The 18,289-nt window shown below is 36.9% G+C and overlaps 2 protein-coding genes across 2 annotated transcripts in view; both read right to left on the reverse strand.

Annotated features, from left to right (window-relative positions):
• The window catches only part of ttn.2 (titin, tandem duplicate 2), a 174,752-nt gene extending 160,757 nt beyond the window's left edge, over nucleotides 1-13,995 (reverse strand). The window contains exons 1-7 of the mRNA XM_082176625.1: nucleotides 13,788-13,995; nucleotides 12,165-12,268; nucleotides 11,404-11,607; nucleotides 1,588-1,875; nucleotides 1,412-1,500; nucleotides 1,118-1,338; nucleotides 79-334 (exon numbers count right to left, since the gene is read on the reverse strand). Of these exons, the coding sequence (XP_082032751.1) occupies nucleotides 79-334; nucleotides 1,118-1,338; nucleotides 1,412-1,500; nucleotides 1,588-1,875; nucleotides 11,404-11,607; nucleotides 12,165-12,255 (1,149 nt within the window). The 5' untranslated portion in view covers nucleotides 12,256-12,268; nucleotides 13,788-13,995. The remainder of the gene's footprint in view (nucleotides 1-78; nucleotides 335-1,117; nucleotides 1,339-1,411; nucleotides 1,501-1,587; nucleotides 1,876-11,403; nucleotides 11,608-12,164; nucleotides 12,269-13,787) is intronic.
• Nucleotides 13,996-14,801: 806 nt separating this feature from the next.
• Nucleotides 14,802-18,289, reverse strand: part of ccdc141 (coiled-coil domain containing 141) — a 35,274-nt gene continuing 31,786 nt past the window's right edge. The window contains exons 28-29 of the mRNA XM_082176657.1: nucleotides 15,968-16,107; nucleotides 14,802-15,098 (exon numbers count right to left, since the gene is read on the reverse strand). Coding sequence (XP_082032783.1) covers nucleotides 15,081-15,098; nucleotides 15,968-16,107 — 158 coding nt within the window. The 3' untranslated portion in view covers nucleotides 14,802-15,080. The remainder of the gene's footprint in view (nucleotides 15,099-15,967; nucleotides 16,108-18,289) is intronic.

The following is an 18,289-nucleotide window of genomic DNA, read 5'->3' on the forward strand; positions in this document are numbered from 1 at the left end:
GTGGTGGCACCACTAAACAAGTCATTCATGACATGCAGAAAGATTGAAAGCAAGTTTGTCTAATGGGAAATTCTTTACCTCTTTTACAACTCCAACTTGTTGCTGAACAGAAACAGAGCCCTCCCAACGCTGTTCCATTTGGACATGGGTAGAAGTCGTCTGAAATTGTGTTGCACCGGCAATCATGCGGGTGTAGCTGGCTTCTGAAGCATACCCCGCTTGTTTCCATGGGGGTAGGACCTCAGAGGCCTGCGTGACCTGTTTGCGGGTCATCACAGGGGATTTGACTGGTCTGATTGGGGAAACAGACAGTCTCATAGATGGAGACACCGCTCTGAAATTAAATGGAAAAAGATGTTATGAGAACATGAACCACAAACCTTAGCCTTTGGATTAATGAAAGCTGGGAAACTTGATATGTACTGTTTATTCTCATCTAAAAACATTCAGCAAAAACAGAAAAAAACTGACTTTTACCATTATTAAACGTGCCGTTTTTATGACCTCATTAACTACATGGAATATTAGTATTAGAAAATGAATTTGTCACACAGCAGGAGATGTTTAAATGTAACTAGAAAAGGTAATGTTTAAAAATGAAAAGCCTAAAAGAAATGACCAGCTCCAGGACAAACAGTAAGATATACACTTTTCCTTATATCCATTAAAATGTTAAACTAACATCTTTAAAAAATATATGCATTATTTATTGTTAGTAGTACAAGTAGTAGTAAACTGCAAGACACAACTGGTCATGGTGTCAACATGGTAAACGCCATAAGGGTGTGATTCACTCTGGGTAGAATAAAACAGCTTTTAGGGTCACTAATTTGACTGAAATCTACATCAATCAATCTAATGTGCGTACACATCATTTTAATCATTTTCCCAAATTGTTACTTATTTCTTTATGAATAAACATTTTGTAATGTGGAATAAATTACAGAATCCAAAAAGAAATATTTTCTCAAGAGTAAAGTCCATCACTTTAAAGTTATTTTATGAAGTTACTACTTTAATGCTATCATCAAATCAACATAGGTTTAGAATCAAGTCCACTTAAAAATATAATATGAATTGTCTACACATGTAAATCTGGAAACTTTAGATACATTACCTGACAGGAGAGGGTGTCGGGCCCTTAACATGCCTCACAGGAGAGGGAGACTGTTGGCGAGCTGCTGACACTCTAGTCACTTGTGAAGGGGGGGATTTGGAGGTTGGTTTAGGGGGCACACGAGGTGGAGTCTTATGTGCCAGCTGTTGGGTCACAACCCCACCCTCTACTTGCATTTGCATCATGGCTGTGGCAGAGGCCTCGTAATGAGCCTCCATCCTCTGTTAAAAGAAAATAATTAACACAGTGATCTACGGGGTAAAATTCTGTTGCGGCTAGTTCACAGTCACTCACCTTCTCTACTCTAGTCTGACGAGTCTGTGAAATCTGAGAGGCTGAAATGATTGTTTTTGACTTCTTTGCAGGTACGACTTCTTCTTCACCTGTGAATCATGAAGGAATTGCTAGTTGCGACATCTATAAAATAAAAAATAAAAATTATACACATTTTGACCAGCTAAAAATCTTACCCTGAACAAGCAACTCAGCAGTTGAAGTTGCACGTCCACTGCTGTTAGAAGCACTGACAGAATAAGTTCCAGAATCTTCTGGGAAGGCCTCGGCAATCAACAAACTGTAAAGATCTCCATCTTGAACAATCTGAAAGTCAGCAGAGCTCTGAATCTCAGCTCCCTCTCTGTAGAACTTTACCACAGGTGCAGGGATTCCTGTAACTCGAACATCCAGTCTCACTTGGCTTCCTTGTCTCACAGTCATACTTTGTAGTCTCTGAATGAAGTTTGGTGGCGCAGTTTCAGCTGCAAATTAAAAGATGGTTAAAAACAAGTACATTTTTTGACTTTTAACACAACAGTAGGCTATCACATTCTCTTTTAAGGCCAATTCACACTGCACCAATGACCTAGCAACGCAGACAATCATCAGATTACAGTACATCACTTGTCAGGCATTCCACAACTCCACAAATGTCATCATGTTCAATCAGCGAAAACAAGTGCCGACCATGCTAACAGAAGCTGACAGGGGTATTGCTGTCTGTTGCTGCTGTACTTGCCAGTGCAATTTGAACTGGCCTTTATACTAATTATATAAAATTAATACATACATATATATAATATATATATGTAAATTATAAATTATATATATATAATTTATAATAGCTTATTGCCATTTATTATCCTTTAACCTTGCCTGGCACGTGCAATATCAAAAAAGTCCTTCCTGGAGGAAATATTCTTACAAGGCACAGGGATGTTGTAAAGGTGTGAATTCAAATAGATATCATCAATCCTAACTTTCTTTACAGTTTAAAAGCACCAAACATAGCACTATTAGCACACCTGAGATTGAAATTACCTATAAAACAAATGTTGAATGTATATTATTAAGAGGGAAATTGTGAAGGAAGAAGATGACAAATTAAGTAAAAGAATATTTGAGTAATATCGATACATAAGAATGGTACAATTAGGGAATGGTTCGATTGTCTTTACACGGTGCGGTTTAAGATAATTCTCAGTCAGCACCAGTATCAGTCAGCTCAGCTGTTGATGTTTTTCTCGCGATATCGAATTTTCTTTTGGCGCCCAAAGCACCCAAACTATACACAAGATGTTTGTTTTTTTAAATAAACATTTTTGTGAGGTTACATTTGTGACCGTTGTATTCGCGTATAGCGTCTTTTGCAGTATGTTGCGAATGGACCTTCGTTCTAAAAACGCGGAGCTCAAGTTCAACTCTCGCTGCGCTGTTCTGTTTGAATCACCACAATAATACGGCGGGCAAGCGAACGTTCCCCGATTGTGTCCTTGTTTTGTCGGAATATGCGCGAGGTGGAGTACATTAGAAACAGAACGGTCTATCAGTGGTGTAGTATAGTGTTTTGTAGTGAGTATGTGCCTTATACTCGCCTCATACTCACCCGTCCCAGAGCGTCACCCCATAAGCACCAGCACACTCACTAATGCAGTATGCATTGACGTAATTTGAGAGCAAAGACTAAAGGTGATGATACACAGGGCAACTTTTTGAGCAATGTTGCTGGGCAATCTTGCCGAGCGATTGTTGCTTGGATACTTTCCCATTGAAAATGGGCATGACATTTTTTCTATCTGGATAATTTAGATCGGTCGTGGGCCCTGTGTCTCATCTGGTTGCCCGTTGACGGCAACATTGCTCAAAAAGTTGCCCTGTGGGCTGTGTATCATCATCACCATCAACATGTCACTTTATTATAATCAACGACTTCCATCTAACTCAGCCAGTTAAAGGTGGTATCAGTGATTTCAGGCCCAAAAATATTTTTATCACATTCATCTAATCTTTCCTAACGATCTGCTAGCTGCCCGCCCCATAAGCATGCCGTCTAAGAGCCGCATCTCTGCAGCCTAGGTTCTGAGATCTGCACACAAAAACAAATGGTTTAGCCAAACACTCAAAACCAAAACAAATAGTGTTCCAACCAATCACCGACAGGGGGAGGGTGTTGTGAGGTTTTGAGCCAGCTTTTTCTTCAGCTCTGACTTCCGTGCAGCCGTGCACGAGCATAGATTTTATATAGAAAATCTATATGCACGAGCACAAAACCTCACAACACCCTCCCCCTGTCGGTGATTGGTTGGAACACTATTTGTTTTGGTTTTGAGTGTTTGGCTAAACCATTTGTTTTTGTGTGCATATCTCAGAACCTAGGCTGCCTACAGAGACGCGTTTTTTTTGACGGCATGCTTATGGGGCGGGCAGCTAGCGGATCGTTAGGAAAGATTAGATGAATGTGATAAAAATATTTTTGGGCCTGAAATCACTGATACCACCTTTAAGAGCTACATTTAGCCTTAGATGTTATATGAATATGGCCCCTGAAGCACAGGATAAATAAACATTTACCTTTGGAAATGCTGTTTTTGAAAAAAATTGTGTTATTGTTTTGGCAAGTTTACTGTTTAAATTAAAAAATTTATGAAAACTTGTGTTATGTTCCTTTAAAATAACATTTCAATAGATGTCATTATTATTATTATTATTTTAAAGTACATTTTACTGTGCAATTTCTTTCATAATTTATTTGAGTTAGACCGAACTTTTATTTTGGTGGGTTGCAGACGTTTGAGTTTCTGTGTTTTAATAAACTATTATTATTAGGCCTACTTGAAGTATACTATACTCTACTGTGCAATAGTAATATTTTTCTGTTATAATTTCTTCAAGTTATACCGAACTTTTATTTTGACAGGTTGTCGTAAAGACATTACAGTTTCTGTCTGTATCGGTCTGTATTCGGTTCTTAAGTCGTGACGTAACCAATACTCTTTCCGGGTCCAAAGTCCAGGTCCTCTCTACCTACCTACCGCTTTCGCTAGTGTTTTGGTTATTATTGAGTGTTTTTACAATGCCGCAGTGCTGTGTCCCGTGTCGGGAGCTAACTCACTTCAACCTCGTAAATCTTCTTTTCCATTGATGCCTGGACTCTAACGTTACCCTTAATTATGCCACCTGAGTGATGAGCTACACTAACCACTCTGTTGGTGTTAAAGGAATTTAAACCCTTTTTGACCGCCAAGGGTGCCTCACTAAGAAGGACGTGATCGTAAATAAATGTACAGGTTCCACCGTTGTTATTTCTGGACGAGAGGAGCGCTTGGACCCAAAACGTCACGCGTGACGTCAGACTTAACAATCGGATAGGGCGGCGGATCTTTTGTGACGTCATTGTTTATGTTTGTCGCGTTGCATCATGGGAATCGTGTGGCAGGAAACACCGCTAGATACCTCTAATTTGATTGTTTTGCACATTTGGAGGAGGATTTAGAGAAGAGGATGGTTCACTCTTGCTGTGTGGTCGATTGTACGGCTCGTTGGGGGCCTGATAAAACGTTTTTTCGAATTCCCTCCGAAAAGGATTGCGAAAAACGAAAGAAATGGTTGCGTGCAATTAGGCGATTGAACCTGGACGCTCCGAAGAAAGCCTGGATTCCTGCAGCTAACGTTACTGATCGAGTTTGTGAGGCTCATTTTGTTCATGGTAGGCCTAAGTCTTAGTGACTATGTATTTATAGAAGATTGAATAAAAATAATAATAAAACTGAGTCAAATCAACCGAGTCATATGTTTTCGCGTTCTGATTCAGGTGTCCCAAACCGCGATCCACAGCACCCAGACTATGTTCCTCACATCAAAATGGGCTATTCTGGATCGCAAAACTTAAAAGCAAAAGAAAAGGCTGTTCTAACCTCTGCTTTTAGCACGATCACTGCTTTCTGTTTGGCAGAAAAGATCAGCCCAACTTTTTGAAAAAACAAAATAATCATAGGCCTCCAGACTTTTGAAAGCCTTTAATCTTTCATGAGTGAAGGGTCCAGGGGTTTCTATTAAATAAGAATAAATGTCTCCCCAGCAGATCGGGCAAGTCGGACCAACGTTTTTTGTCATCCCAGATCTCATATGGGCTTTGAATAACTTCGATTTTGTCACCAATACAAATTTTGAGCTTCTCTCCAAACCTCCTCCGGTCTTCAGATGTTAAAGTGCTTATATATTGTGGATTTCGCCCGCTAACTCTAACCACTCGCGCATGCGTACAAAGATGTCGAAAAAGATCCTCCTATATGATACGAATGAATGACGATAGTTTAATCAAATGAGATGGTGAACATTTTCGTGAAGTGACTCTCATAGCAGCTCTACGATAAAGCGTCACGCGTGCTTCAGTGTGTGTGTGTAGTGGAGCACACATTGAGCGCTCATTCCCAGAGACGCGTAGAACAATTGCAGTCTCTCTCTTTTAACTTTAATATTCACAGACACTAGTCCATATCGAGATTTGATTCATTGTACAGCCATACTTTGGATTTATTCGTTCAAAAATGGCCACATTCCGTGACGTTCTGCTTTATAACGAAAGTTCCACTTGTGACTGGATTCCGCGATTCGATCCGTCGCTTCGCAAACACAAAGGGGGCGAATTTATGAATGAAAGTGTGAAAGTTCTGACACAAAACGAAGCTGTTACGTATCCTATACGGAAATCCTTGGCCTTTAGTGGGTATACTGCGTATACCTGCGTATCACGTAGACTACACCACTTCCCACACACAACATTTTGGCAAGTGGGGCATAAATGACATACCCAAAATTAAAAGGTTAACACAGAACGTTCCCCTAACGTTAGTATTTGGTTCCCAACACGGGAATTTGGTATATTGCCCGTATAAGGCACACACACACTGAAGCACACGTTCTTTTTTGGTTTTATTTTTATGTAACCATAAAATAACGTTCCCAAATGGTTATTATTTTGCATAATTGACTGGAATCAATTGTAAGACTTAGTACCACCAGAGCCCGTCTCTGGTATCACATATTGCCCTGTCATTGAACGGCACATCAGGGACCAAACACAGTCCGAACACACACGACATACCCGGCTGCATATTATCTGTATCATGTCTTATAAGGGTGCAGACAGAGAGTTATAAAATACTATGAAAATCTGGACAAAATAATACAAATAAAGAAACTATGTCATTAAGAGTGGAACACCATGTAACTCAGCTCACTGAGGTTATAATTAAACAGGATTAAAATAGGAACAGCTGCATGACTTTTACGTGTTTTAATGGGTGCCCGCGCTGAACATTCGAGTTGCATTTGAAAGATGAAACATGAGAGATTTTGATAGTTTTGTAAAGTCTTTGCTGGCAATTTTTCAATGTGTGAATGAAAGTAAACAAATTTATTTAACTTAAAAATATTCACTGGACGGTTAATTAATTGTTTTCACGTGACGTCACACGGCTCACACCATTATAGTAACGCCCAGAGCCATAGAGAGAGAGAGTTGCGACACTCTTTGATGTCGCCGCTATGGCTGTCACGTGGTTCATGTAAGCCCCAATAGTTCCAAAACGTACGCTGGCTGTCATGTTCTTCTATGGGACAGACAGCAGCGATTGCATTATTGAACGGTAAATATAAAATAAAACACACACCCAAGTACTTTTTCAGCTGTTATTGCATTATTGCATTTTGTTAATGTCAGTTTTGCATTTGGAGATAAGTTTTAAGCTATATTTTTGGAGGGAAAAGCTTAGTGTTCATGTTCGCATGGGTAGTAGCACTGGCTTTAGCGGCTCTAACTTAACTTTTCCATATCATTCATCTGATGATGGACGTCTCATGATATTTATTTTAGCACAACTGGGCTGTATTAGGCTATTGATTCCCGTGATTTTGCTTATAAATTTTGATTCAGCCATTAGCCTACCTTCGTGATCACGCAAAGAGGTCTGCCGTGGCGGTCCATTCAGAATTCGCTTAGAAGCTAGCTCACTTCTTCTGATGAAAGTGGCCACCCCCAGGACCACAACGTGAAACATGATCATGTTAAGATTAAGAATATTATTTTAAGATTAAGCCATACACATTATCAAAACTATAACAGATTAAAAACGAATTTAAGCATGGCTGATACAAATGAAGGTTTTCAAATAAAATATTTTTTATTAAACAATGACAGACAACAAAAATGTGTGCTTGTGTGTGTGAACAAGAAAAACAAAAACCAGGGGCAGGTGATCCATGAAACAGACAGGACTGGTGATGGCCATAACAATCCTAAAGGTCCAGCATTGTTCTCACAAGCCGCTTCACTCAAGACAATAATAACATAATGAAAAGTTAGTATATCCCAAAAAATTAAATTAAATAAAAGTTGCTATAAAGGTGGTAGCGATTCATTACCGAACTCTTAGCTGACGAAGTCGCGCTAGCTAACTAACGTTAGCTAGCAGGCAGTGCTTGAAAATTGGTTGAAACAACCAACATAAAATATAAATAATTACGCTGTGCATGTACAAATGAAGACCAGTATAAGCATCGCAAAGGGCCTCTGATACAATATAGACAGTTGACAATTCAAAAGAGGTCGATATTTCGGCAACTTAACTCTGGAACAACTCGACGCGCAGCAATGTAAGTGAATGGTGTCCAACGCCCAAATGACAGTGTTTGGAACTATTCCGATCTTCATATCCCGGAAGTAGGCGGTTAAAAGCGCCGCCATTATTTACAACGGAGGTCTATGGGAGTGTCGCAACTCTCTCTCTCTATGACTCTGGTAACGCCCACCTGGAGGGCAAATGGAAATAATGCCATTTGTGCCTAGTATTAAAGGCAGGGTAGGTAAAACATTTATTAAAAACTTTCTTCCAAATTTGTTTAAACTTTATATATATATCAATGCATAATTAAAATGTAAGAACTCTGATAAAAAGAGTATAAAAATTGAGTGACTCTAGACCGTTTAATCTGTATTAAACACAGCTCATTATTTCCATTCGGGACGAAACATAGGATTGGCTTAGGCGGCTGTCACTCTCTCGCAACCATGGCAACCACCCATTTGCCACACAGAACCTGCCCACTTGCGCGTCCCGTTTGATTTGAGGAATTCAAGAGGCACCTAGGAATACCAAAACAATGGCAGAGAAAGAGCAAGCAAAATTCACAGTACCGGCCTATGCAGTTAGTGAAGGCAAACCAGGCAAAAAAAGGAAGACAGTAACAGTACAAGAAAAGGCATTGAACAAAAAGTCTTTGGATAAACAAAGAAATAAAACGCGAGTTAATATCGGCGTGGCTTTCCAGCGATGGCGAGAACTGAGGGACCTCAAGGGGCTGAAAAGTGACTCCTCAATGGCTTTATTTCTGCTGGACAGGTAAATCTTTCTTTTTGTATTTTGATCATACATATTTTTTTGTTTATTTTTTCATGAAGCATGTGTCATTAGCACACGTAGCTGCGTAATATAGGCTAGCTAACATAACATTACTTAGCGAGCTGTAGTAGAGATAATCTATAATCTATCGTAGTATAATCTATTGGTTTAGCTCAAGATGATAGCTATAGTGTTGAATTGTGCATAATTTAAACTTTACCAATATCAATATGCTAGCTTGATAGTGAGTACTAAAATACATCTTATTTGTTTATATTCATAATGATAAAGTTCAATTTTTTTATTACATGTGATTCTGACATGATGTCACTGCATGCACTGCGCTCCTCTCCACTCGTCTCAGGTAAACAATGCGTCTTCAGCTCAGCTGTCGGAGTCGCGCGTTCATGTGTTTTGGGGGCGTGGCTTTGGAAGGAGCCCAGAAGGGAGGGGGTGGAGTGAATGGAAATAATGAGCTGTCTTTAAAACAGTCATGAGAGGTCTACAGACACTCGATTTTTATACTTTCTTTTTCAGAGTACTTAGATTTTAATTATGCATCGATATATATATAAAGTCTAAACAAATTTGGAAGAAAGTTTTTTTATACATTTTTTACCTACCCTGCCTTTAACATGAATGTCACACAACCGCTTAAAGTCAGTTGAATAACCGATACCGATAACTCTTTACATTTGAAATCCGATAACTGCAATAAATCTAAATTCAAATTTTGATATAGCCTACTTTAAAAGCCTGAATACATAACGTTAAACAAAAGGATCACCATTAAAATCCATGTTCCAAACACTTCAACATAAATCAAACATACAATACAGTAGCCTAGTTTGAACCAGGTTAAGATTCCTTAACTTTTAAAATTAATTTTATACTTATATGGTCAACTCTCTCTTTATTAAAAAATGGTAACACTTTATAATAAGGTTTCATTTTGTTAGCTTTAGTTAACATGAACCAACAATTAGTGAACAATTACTTCTACAGCATTTATTAATCTTAAAGTTAAGCTCAACATTTTCTAGGACATTTTTAAGATCCAAAGTTGTATCTGTTAAAATTATAGTTAATGCGCTGTAAACTAATATGAACACATATTTTATTAACTAACTTTATCAAAGGCTATTGCTCTGTTAGTTAATGCATTAACAAATGTATGTAAGTAAATGTATCTTATTGTAAAGTGTTACAAAAAAATCTATTGCCTAACAAAAAACTTTAATTAAATATCTAAATAATGCAAACAAGTCATTGGATAACATTGGGCTGCATATAAAGAAACAAAATGCATGTGCCATGGATAAATAAAATGGAATCGCCTCACATAGGAGCCTGATAAAAATGCTTTTTTATTGATTTTCTCATTTCCTTTTTTGCTTTTCAAGGCCGATAAACAAGAATATTACTTTTACTTTTCTTTGTTATAATATTACTATTCTTTGTTATATTTACAGATGACTGTGGTGAAGATGGAAAAGGCTTTCAAGTGCATAATTTACATTAGCCTACTAATAAAAGTGTTTGAAAGTAGTGTTAAATTAAATTTAAAAGTAGCTATTTTATTTTGTTAATTTGTTAATATTCTTACACTTTTTAGTGTTGGAATATGTTATGTATAGCTTTTATAAGCAGGTTATCACTACACCTGCTTAGCCTTTTTAATGTAAACATCCTTTATTGATATGAAAATACCCCAAATTGGATGAAAATCACACTCAAATCATTGGCGTGTGTTTATTAGCTTTTTGTTTCACGTGTAAATGTTTTATGTAACTGCAACAGACATGATTGAATATGAGTGTATGTTTTTATTCTATTCAAAATATCATAAGTTACCGATTTATTATTTGGCACTCCTGACATAAATTAAGAGATGACTGTCATGGATCTGACTTTTATCATAAACAGTGGTCAAATATCGAAGCTGAAGTCTTAATATCTTAAGATCAAGTTAGAGTGTGACATTTTAACATGCAGTGAATGTAAACAACAATAATCTGGGTCTTCCGGCGATGTGCTGCAGGTTAAGGAGTTAGACATAAGTGGTTTCTAAAATGCGGTTTGAACGTTTAAACGCAATTAAAGGTGTATAATAATTACATATAACACTTATAACAACACTTTTGAGACCCCCAAGCAACCCTTAGCTCCTTTACCCCCCATGTCCCCTACATTTAAATCCCCTGTCAATATAGCACTGCCTTGCAAGCACTGGAAAAGGTGACACACATTCCTTTCCATAAATTCTTCAAGCAATGGACAGCCTGCATGTGTAACAATAGCCTACCACTGGATACCTTTACCACTTTCTATAACAAGTAACAGTCATCAACTTTATGAGCCGATCAGTTAATCCACATATTTGCTTACTGTAGCTCAAGGGTGCCAGCACGCAGTGGGAGAATTCATGACTCTACTACAAATTAACTTGTAATCACTATAATCATTAACAAATGAGACAAATTAATATTTTATTATCACTAATTTTAGTAGGCTAACTATAGCATTTTGGAAGGCAAACTTACGATTATAAACATGTTTATTTATTTTTTTCCTGGTGGCAATAGCTCAAACCAAGTTACTGGTTATTACCTGTAACCAGCAGTTCAGCGGTGCTCGTGGCTTGTCCAGCGCCATTGGTGGCTCTCACAGAAAATCTTCCGCTGTGTGCGGCTGTCACGGCGGGGATCATCAGAACAGCGCGGCCATCGCTGAACGAGATCTGAGCGCCGGGCAGAGCGGCAGCAGTAAGAACCTGGCCATCACGAAACCAGCTCACCTCTGGAACTGGATTGCCTGTGGGTAGAGTTTTATGTTATCATAATATAATAAAATATTTTATCTAGACAAATACAAACATTTCTTAATCTGTAATCAAAATTCATGTCCCCTTGGTGGATAGAAAGTTGGAGCTGGGGCCCCTTGTTGCATAGCCTATAGTATAAAATTTAGGTTTTCATTTTAATCCTGACCTGAACATGCATATGGTACCATATTAATGCATTTACAACTTTATAATGATGCTTAAACATTGCACAGTGAAATGAATTATTTACTTGCTCAGACTAATTTATACATTATTATAATAGTGTTATTTATAAACAAATATAAAGAAAAAAATAAATAGCTAAATGTTTTACTATCCCTCCCACAAATAAATAAAGCGATCAAACAATAATTGCTGGATCTCCTAAAATGCTGCTACAGACCCCAAGGTGAAAACCACTTATTCAGATAAATTCATCAATGCTATGTAATGAAAACACTCTGTAGAGTTATGTAAATAAATACAAACATTCCTTTAACTAATTTCATATTGCAGCAATGGAATGGCAAAGTGGTAACATTCTTACCACTAACTTGAGCTTCGAACGTTGCAGCACTACCCTCAAGTGCCACAACGCTCTGAAGCGGTTGTGTAAATGTTGGCGCCTGTGTTGACATGGTGGAAGGCACCCTAAAGGAAGACATAAAATAAAATTATAGTTTTGGCATGGAACCCTGCAAAAACTTAAAAGAATATAATATCTTAAATTCAAAAAGAGAACAGTATTTTTAGCAGCTTCTAAAAAGACTAATCATTGGTGTGGTCCCTATCAACCTGTTAGAACCTGTCACTTGAGATTCAGTGGCTCCATTGGGTGTTAAGCCAAACATTTGGGCCTCATATCAACTGACAGCTCTTGAGACATGACAGTAACAACTGGTGCCTGTGGCTCTTTTTCTGGCATGACGCATAATTTAGAATAGCCCTCCAGTTATAACAGCCAGACAGGTCTGTATCATCAAATCTAAAACTAATCTAAGTGGTTTATGCATCTTTATTGAACTTGTGACTCAATCTCAATGCTGGATTGAAAACCTGGTCCTCTGCCAAGCAATACTGAGATGTTATTCATAAACACACTGCATAATCACACAATCTCTTAAGGTTTAAACACTCTGCATTTAATTGAACCAGTCTCGATTGTCTGGAGGATAAAAAAGTTACTTTGAACAGAACTAGTTTATAATTAGAATTTAAAATGGCTGACAGGAACTACTGGACACATGACCTTTACCTAAAATAGAACAACACAGACTGAACAAAATTCAGGTATAATTCATGTGGAAATAATTATATTGTTGTAAAAGTACTATTACATTTGTGTATAATCAATATGTTAGTTACCCGTATAGCTATCATAAATAATTTGATATAATTTAAGTTTACATATTTAAATGCATTAAAATAAATCGAAATGAAAACTTAGCATTGCTCCGACATATACAACCACAAGTTTTTTTTTTTGTTTTTTTTTTGCACTTTAAGAGACTAACAACTCATGTTTCATGGAGAATAATTTGACTTAAATTCTCATTTATAAAAAAAAAAGAAAAGAAATTAAGAGTGATAAAAATAAATTATAGCCTCATATGAATGGTTTTACCATAGCAATAATTCAAAGGTAACAGGTTCATTAATGTTGAAAGTTCAGAATTAAACCTTAAGTAGCCTCAAGTAACCATAACTTGAAAATAACTGTAGATCTGCACAACAATAAGGCAGAAGTTTCCAGCAACCACTTTAAGAAAATCCATTTAACTGCAATAAATGTTCATAAGCTAACCAAACCCAGTGTCACAAAAGGCATCCTCTAAAAATAGTCAGTATCCAGCTTGATTGACAGTCACCATGTGGCACATAGCTGGAGGTGCAACTGATATCTCTGCTGCTGATTCCCTTAAAAAGACATCATGGCCCAGCTAGGGCACCACTCTAATGCTATCACAGGCTATTCTTGGCTTTACTAAAACCACTGCACCATTTTATAACCTTCAGCAACGAAAAGTCTTAGGACAAAATCAAATGAATATTCATTCAATTTGATAACATCATTACATTGCCTTTGGCATTTCTACTCTGTTAGAATCACACAACAAAGCATCATTAGAAAGCACTGGCACATGGGTACAAGAGCACAAAGCATACTTACTTGTATCCAAGAGTGCCTTGAATTGGAGGGACGAATCCCAAAGGGCTTTGTCTTCTGAAACAATGTCCTTATCCAGATATGATTTCAGAAAACACAGTGTGAGAACGGATGAGCCTCGAAATATCCCAAAAAACAAAACTACACAGGGTCTTAACCGTGTAGTTTTGCTTTTTTCCCTTGCAATCCCTACACCCGAGGCAAGGCTGGGAATGCTCCAACTGCTCAGAAGTGTTAACATGGTGGTTTTACTTTATATACCCCTTGGCTAATCAGCATCATCACTACATTGCCATGCCCCATTGGCCATCCCCCCATGAGGCATCATGGGAGGTAGTAGCCATTTTATGAAAACTCACACCTGTCACCTACTTTACTTAACATAACGCAGGACTCATTATCACAGAGTGTCTGAATCCCCCGTACCTAAAGAAACAGGAAAATGCCCCTCATAAAGAAAGAAATCTTCACTAGCTTTATCTCATAAATGAATCACTGTTACAGCATGTTGATCCCCAAGAAGTGAAGAACCAAATGGGGGAGAAGGGCTGTCACTGTCACTCAAGCTCCGAGTCTGCATGATAAACGTCTCCAGCTCAGATCACAGGCAGTGTTCACCCATTTGTTTTTCTTTTGTTTATCTGTATAGTGAGGCAGAAGTGACTTTTAAAACTTTGTGAAGAAAAGAAGTTACATTATGAACATTACCATCATGGTGAGATCTAGTTGGTTTAGCAGCAAGCTAAAACGGACAGAGGAGACCAGCATGTTAAAGATAGGCAGTGACATGTAAGAGTGGAATGCATGACTAGCATTGACAAGGACTTGCATGACTTTTCGAATGCTCCTTTGTCTGCATTCATAACATACATACACACATACTATATGTTGATAATCACATATGAGAGTTATTTAATAGTATGAATCATGATGAACTTGATTTTTTTCCCCCACATTAGGGAATTTCATCTATGTAAGCTTTAAGCAACAATCACTGAAAAAAAACATAGACACAGCTGTTTGTCAGTTGTTTATTTTTGTTCAGAATGTGGTTATATGAAATGTATTGGTATTGGTTAATGGTCTGAATAGTTTTTGCAAGGCAACGTATACACAAAATAATCAGTTGCAAGCAGTAGTGTTACAGATATTATCAATTTTTTGATTAATTCACAAAGAAGATTAGGCTCAGTGAACTCTGATATCCAAAGTTTTCCCATAAACAGAATCTGTGCCTGTGAATACAAAGAGTGATATGGTTTTCCAGATCCTTATACATCCCATAATCAGTGACCTTTATGGTGGTTTTGGCCCCTGTTAAAAAATATACATACAAATAATGATTATTATTGTATACATTTGTTAGATAGTCTCTTATAGTTACCTAGGCAAAACACATCTTTCTCCTGAGTCATCCGGCAAGTACAGGCTCAAAAATCTGATGTATTATCACTTCGTTAACACTTTACATTAAGGCTGCCTTTGTAAAGGGTTCATAAAGGTGTTTATTCATAATGAATAAGTCATTTACAAATGCTTTAAAAATCTTTGATAAGCAGTTATAACTGCATGAATAAGAATGGTGACTTTAACGCAATACCTGCCAAATAGTGAGCCATTTTTAACTCAAATGTTATAAATGCTTAATAAATGTATTTATTCACACTTATTAAGATTTGAACATTTATGAACCAGACCTTAAATTCATTGAAAGTCTTTGGGATGTGCTGGAGGAGACTCTACAGAGTGCTTGACTCTTGCATTGTCGATACAAAATCTTGACCAAAAATGTATGCACCTCTTGATGGAAATAAATATTGTGATGTTATGTCCATCAAGAGGTGCATACTTTTTTGGTCAATATCTTGTATTGACAATGCAAGAGTCAAGTCTACTCCAGTACATCCCAAAGACTTTCAATGAATTTAAGGTCTATATACTGTATATAAATTGGTGTACGTACTACAGAGCCCCTATAGGGACATGGTGATGGGAAAAATGTGAAGTTTTGCATTCCTCCAAAACACTTTGTATTGGTTTGCTTCAAGAAAGGTTTTGCATTCCCTCAAAACCTTGTGTTCGCTCACAAAGAAAGAAAGAAAATTTTGCAATGGAACACAAAGTTTCTCAGGGGGACGCAAACATTTTGCGAGTAATGCAAAGTTTCTATACGTTTGACTCACTTGGCTCTCGTCACATGCTGAAACCTTAGTATCATTCATACAGAGCACTTGAGGATATGTGCAGTGTGAGCTGAGGTCTTCTTCCACCAATACATTTTGCTCATCCAGTCTGGAGAGGAAGTGTGGAGTGGCCCTGTGTCCTGAGGAAATCAAATTGCATTGTAATATGCACTGAATATGAAGCAGAAATTATCATATCATTATCTCTAACAAAAAAAGGCTAATAAAAATGTTATAGTTCAAAAAGGGTCGTCATACTCCAATTTGTGCCTCATTAAGCATGTTACCTGCCTTTATTGTTTACTGTTGGAAAAAAGTAGTAAGTAAAAAAGTAAAGAGCACTGTAGGTAAAGTTAAAAGTATAACTGCGAGACAGCTGTATCTGAATGCAGGGTGAGGAATGACACCATAGACACCTTCTCAGTAGGGCGACATAGCAGGGAAGCAAAGGTGTAACCCGAGAGCCCTGAGTTATGCTGTGTGATTACAGTAACATGCCCCTGACTAATAGTCCCCCTTTCATTCAGTAGAGAGCCTTAAAGACGCCATAAAATCAAATTTGAAGTTTTGAGGCTTTTACTCTGTAACATTTGAGGTCATCTGTATGCTAAGCTAATCTATTGGCTATCGCTAAAGGTTCATTCATTCAATTCATCATTCAACATTATTCATAATTCTTTCTCTTCTCGCAAAACGAACTAAAATAATGATGACTCATCTTGCACTTAATGAAGTATCAATATTGATATTAACAATAAAATGCTCTCTAAAATAATATTTTAATATGTTTCTTCCCAACTTCATTTTTAATCAGAAAAGTTTTTGTACTAAAAAACTTTTAATGAGTAAAAAAAACAAGGTCTTTAAGGATCAGGTTTTAAGCAAGCCTTAAGTTACAGAACATATAATCCATCCTGTATCTATTTTACATATAAAAAATTTTATTTCCTACCAAAAGGAAAAATATTTTATCAACAGGATTTATCAACAGGTTATTAGTAAACGTACTTGTCAACAGAAATTCAGAACACAATAAGAAACTGAAACTCATGTGGATATTATGACACCACTGACAAGCAACTTGCATGCAATAAACAAAGTTAATTGTGATGTGTCTATTAGCTGGTGGGCTGGTGAATATACTTCCCTCAGTCACCACCTACCTCAGGTCAAATTACAGACTCTCACAACCAAGGGTACATACTGTACAACAGTCCTTTCTCTTATTTTCAAGCTTAGTGTTGGCAAGTTAGATAATGAAGCCCTTTGAACACCAATATGTCTGTATAAAATAAGGGTCACTATAAATTTCATCTAGAAATATAAGGCTTTATATTAAGTGTATTTAACTATGTACTAACATTTAAATCAATCATTTGATACAATGTATTGTGTACATGTTTTTACATTGCACTTATATTTAAAAAATACCAACCTCAATATCAGCAAAAGTGTTTTGCAATAAAAAGTGAACACATTACAACATTTGTTTAATGCAAGTACATAATAGTTAAAGACACCTAATATTAAGTGTGGCTTGCTTCAGATTAATCACTGTTCCAAAAGGTTAAATTACCTTAATTTATGATCATTTATGTATTATAGTTATAATGTATCTGGATAATTATGGAAAGTTCAATAAATATAACATAATACAACAAATGTTGGTAACACTTTATTTTGATGTTTCACTTTGGACATTCTACTAACTGCAGGTACTGTACCTTTGCAATTACATGTCAACTACCATCAGAGTCATTAGAGTATTAGTAGACTGTGCTTAATACCGGCTACCACTTTATTTTGATGGTTCCCCAACAGACATTCTACTTGCTATAAGTAACTTTGCAAGTACGTCAACTTATTCTACTTGTTGAACAGCTTGTTTACTTACCGGTACCTTACTTGCCTATGTATTTATTTATTTGGTTGTTGGTTGGTTGGTGTGTACAATTGAATTTTTTATTTTATTTTGGACCCCATTTACTTTCATTTTATGGTCAAAACATATAGGCCTACATATTCTTCAAAATACCTTCTTTTGTGTTCTGCAGTCATACAGATTTGAAAGGACAATGAGGGTGAGTGACTGATAAATTAATTTTCCTTATTGAACCATTTCCTTAAGATCTGGAAGTGGATTTGTAAAAAACACAAACTCTTTAAAAATAAATAATTTAATTGCAAAATGCTGAACATGTTATTTCAGAACTGTAACTATAAATAACTGGAGAGCAGACCAGGGCTTCATTACCATCACAAAGGGAATTGTATGCAGATCCATTGCAACTTGCATAATATATTAGGAAAAATACAGAATAA

The sequence above is a fragment of the Leuciscus leuciscus genome (assembly GCF_965113295.1).
Source record: "Leuciscus leuciscus genome assembly, chromosome: 7".
In the NCBI taxonomy this organism is placed as follows: Eukaryota; Metazoa; Chordata; class Actinopteri; order Cypriniformes; family Leuciscidae; genus Leuciscus; species Leuciscus leuciscus.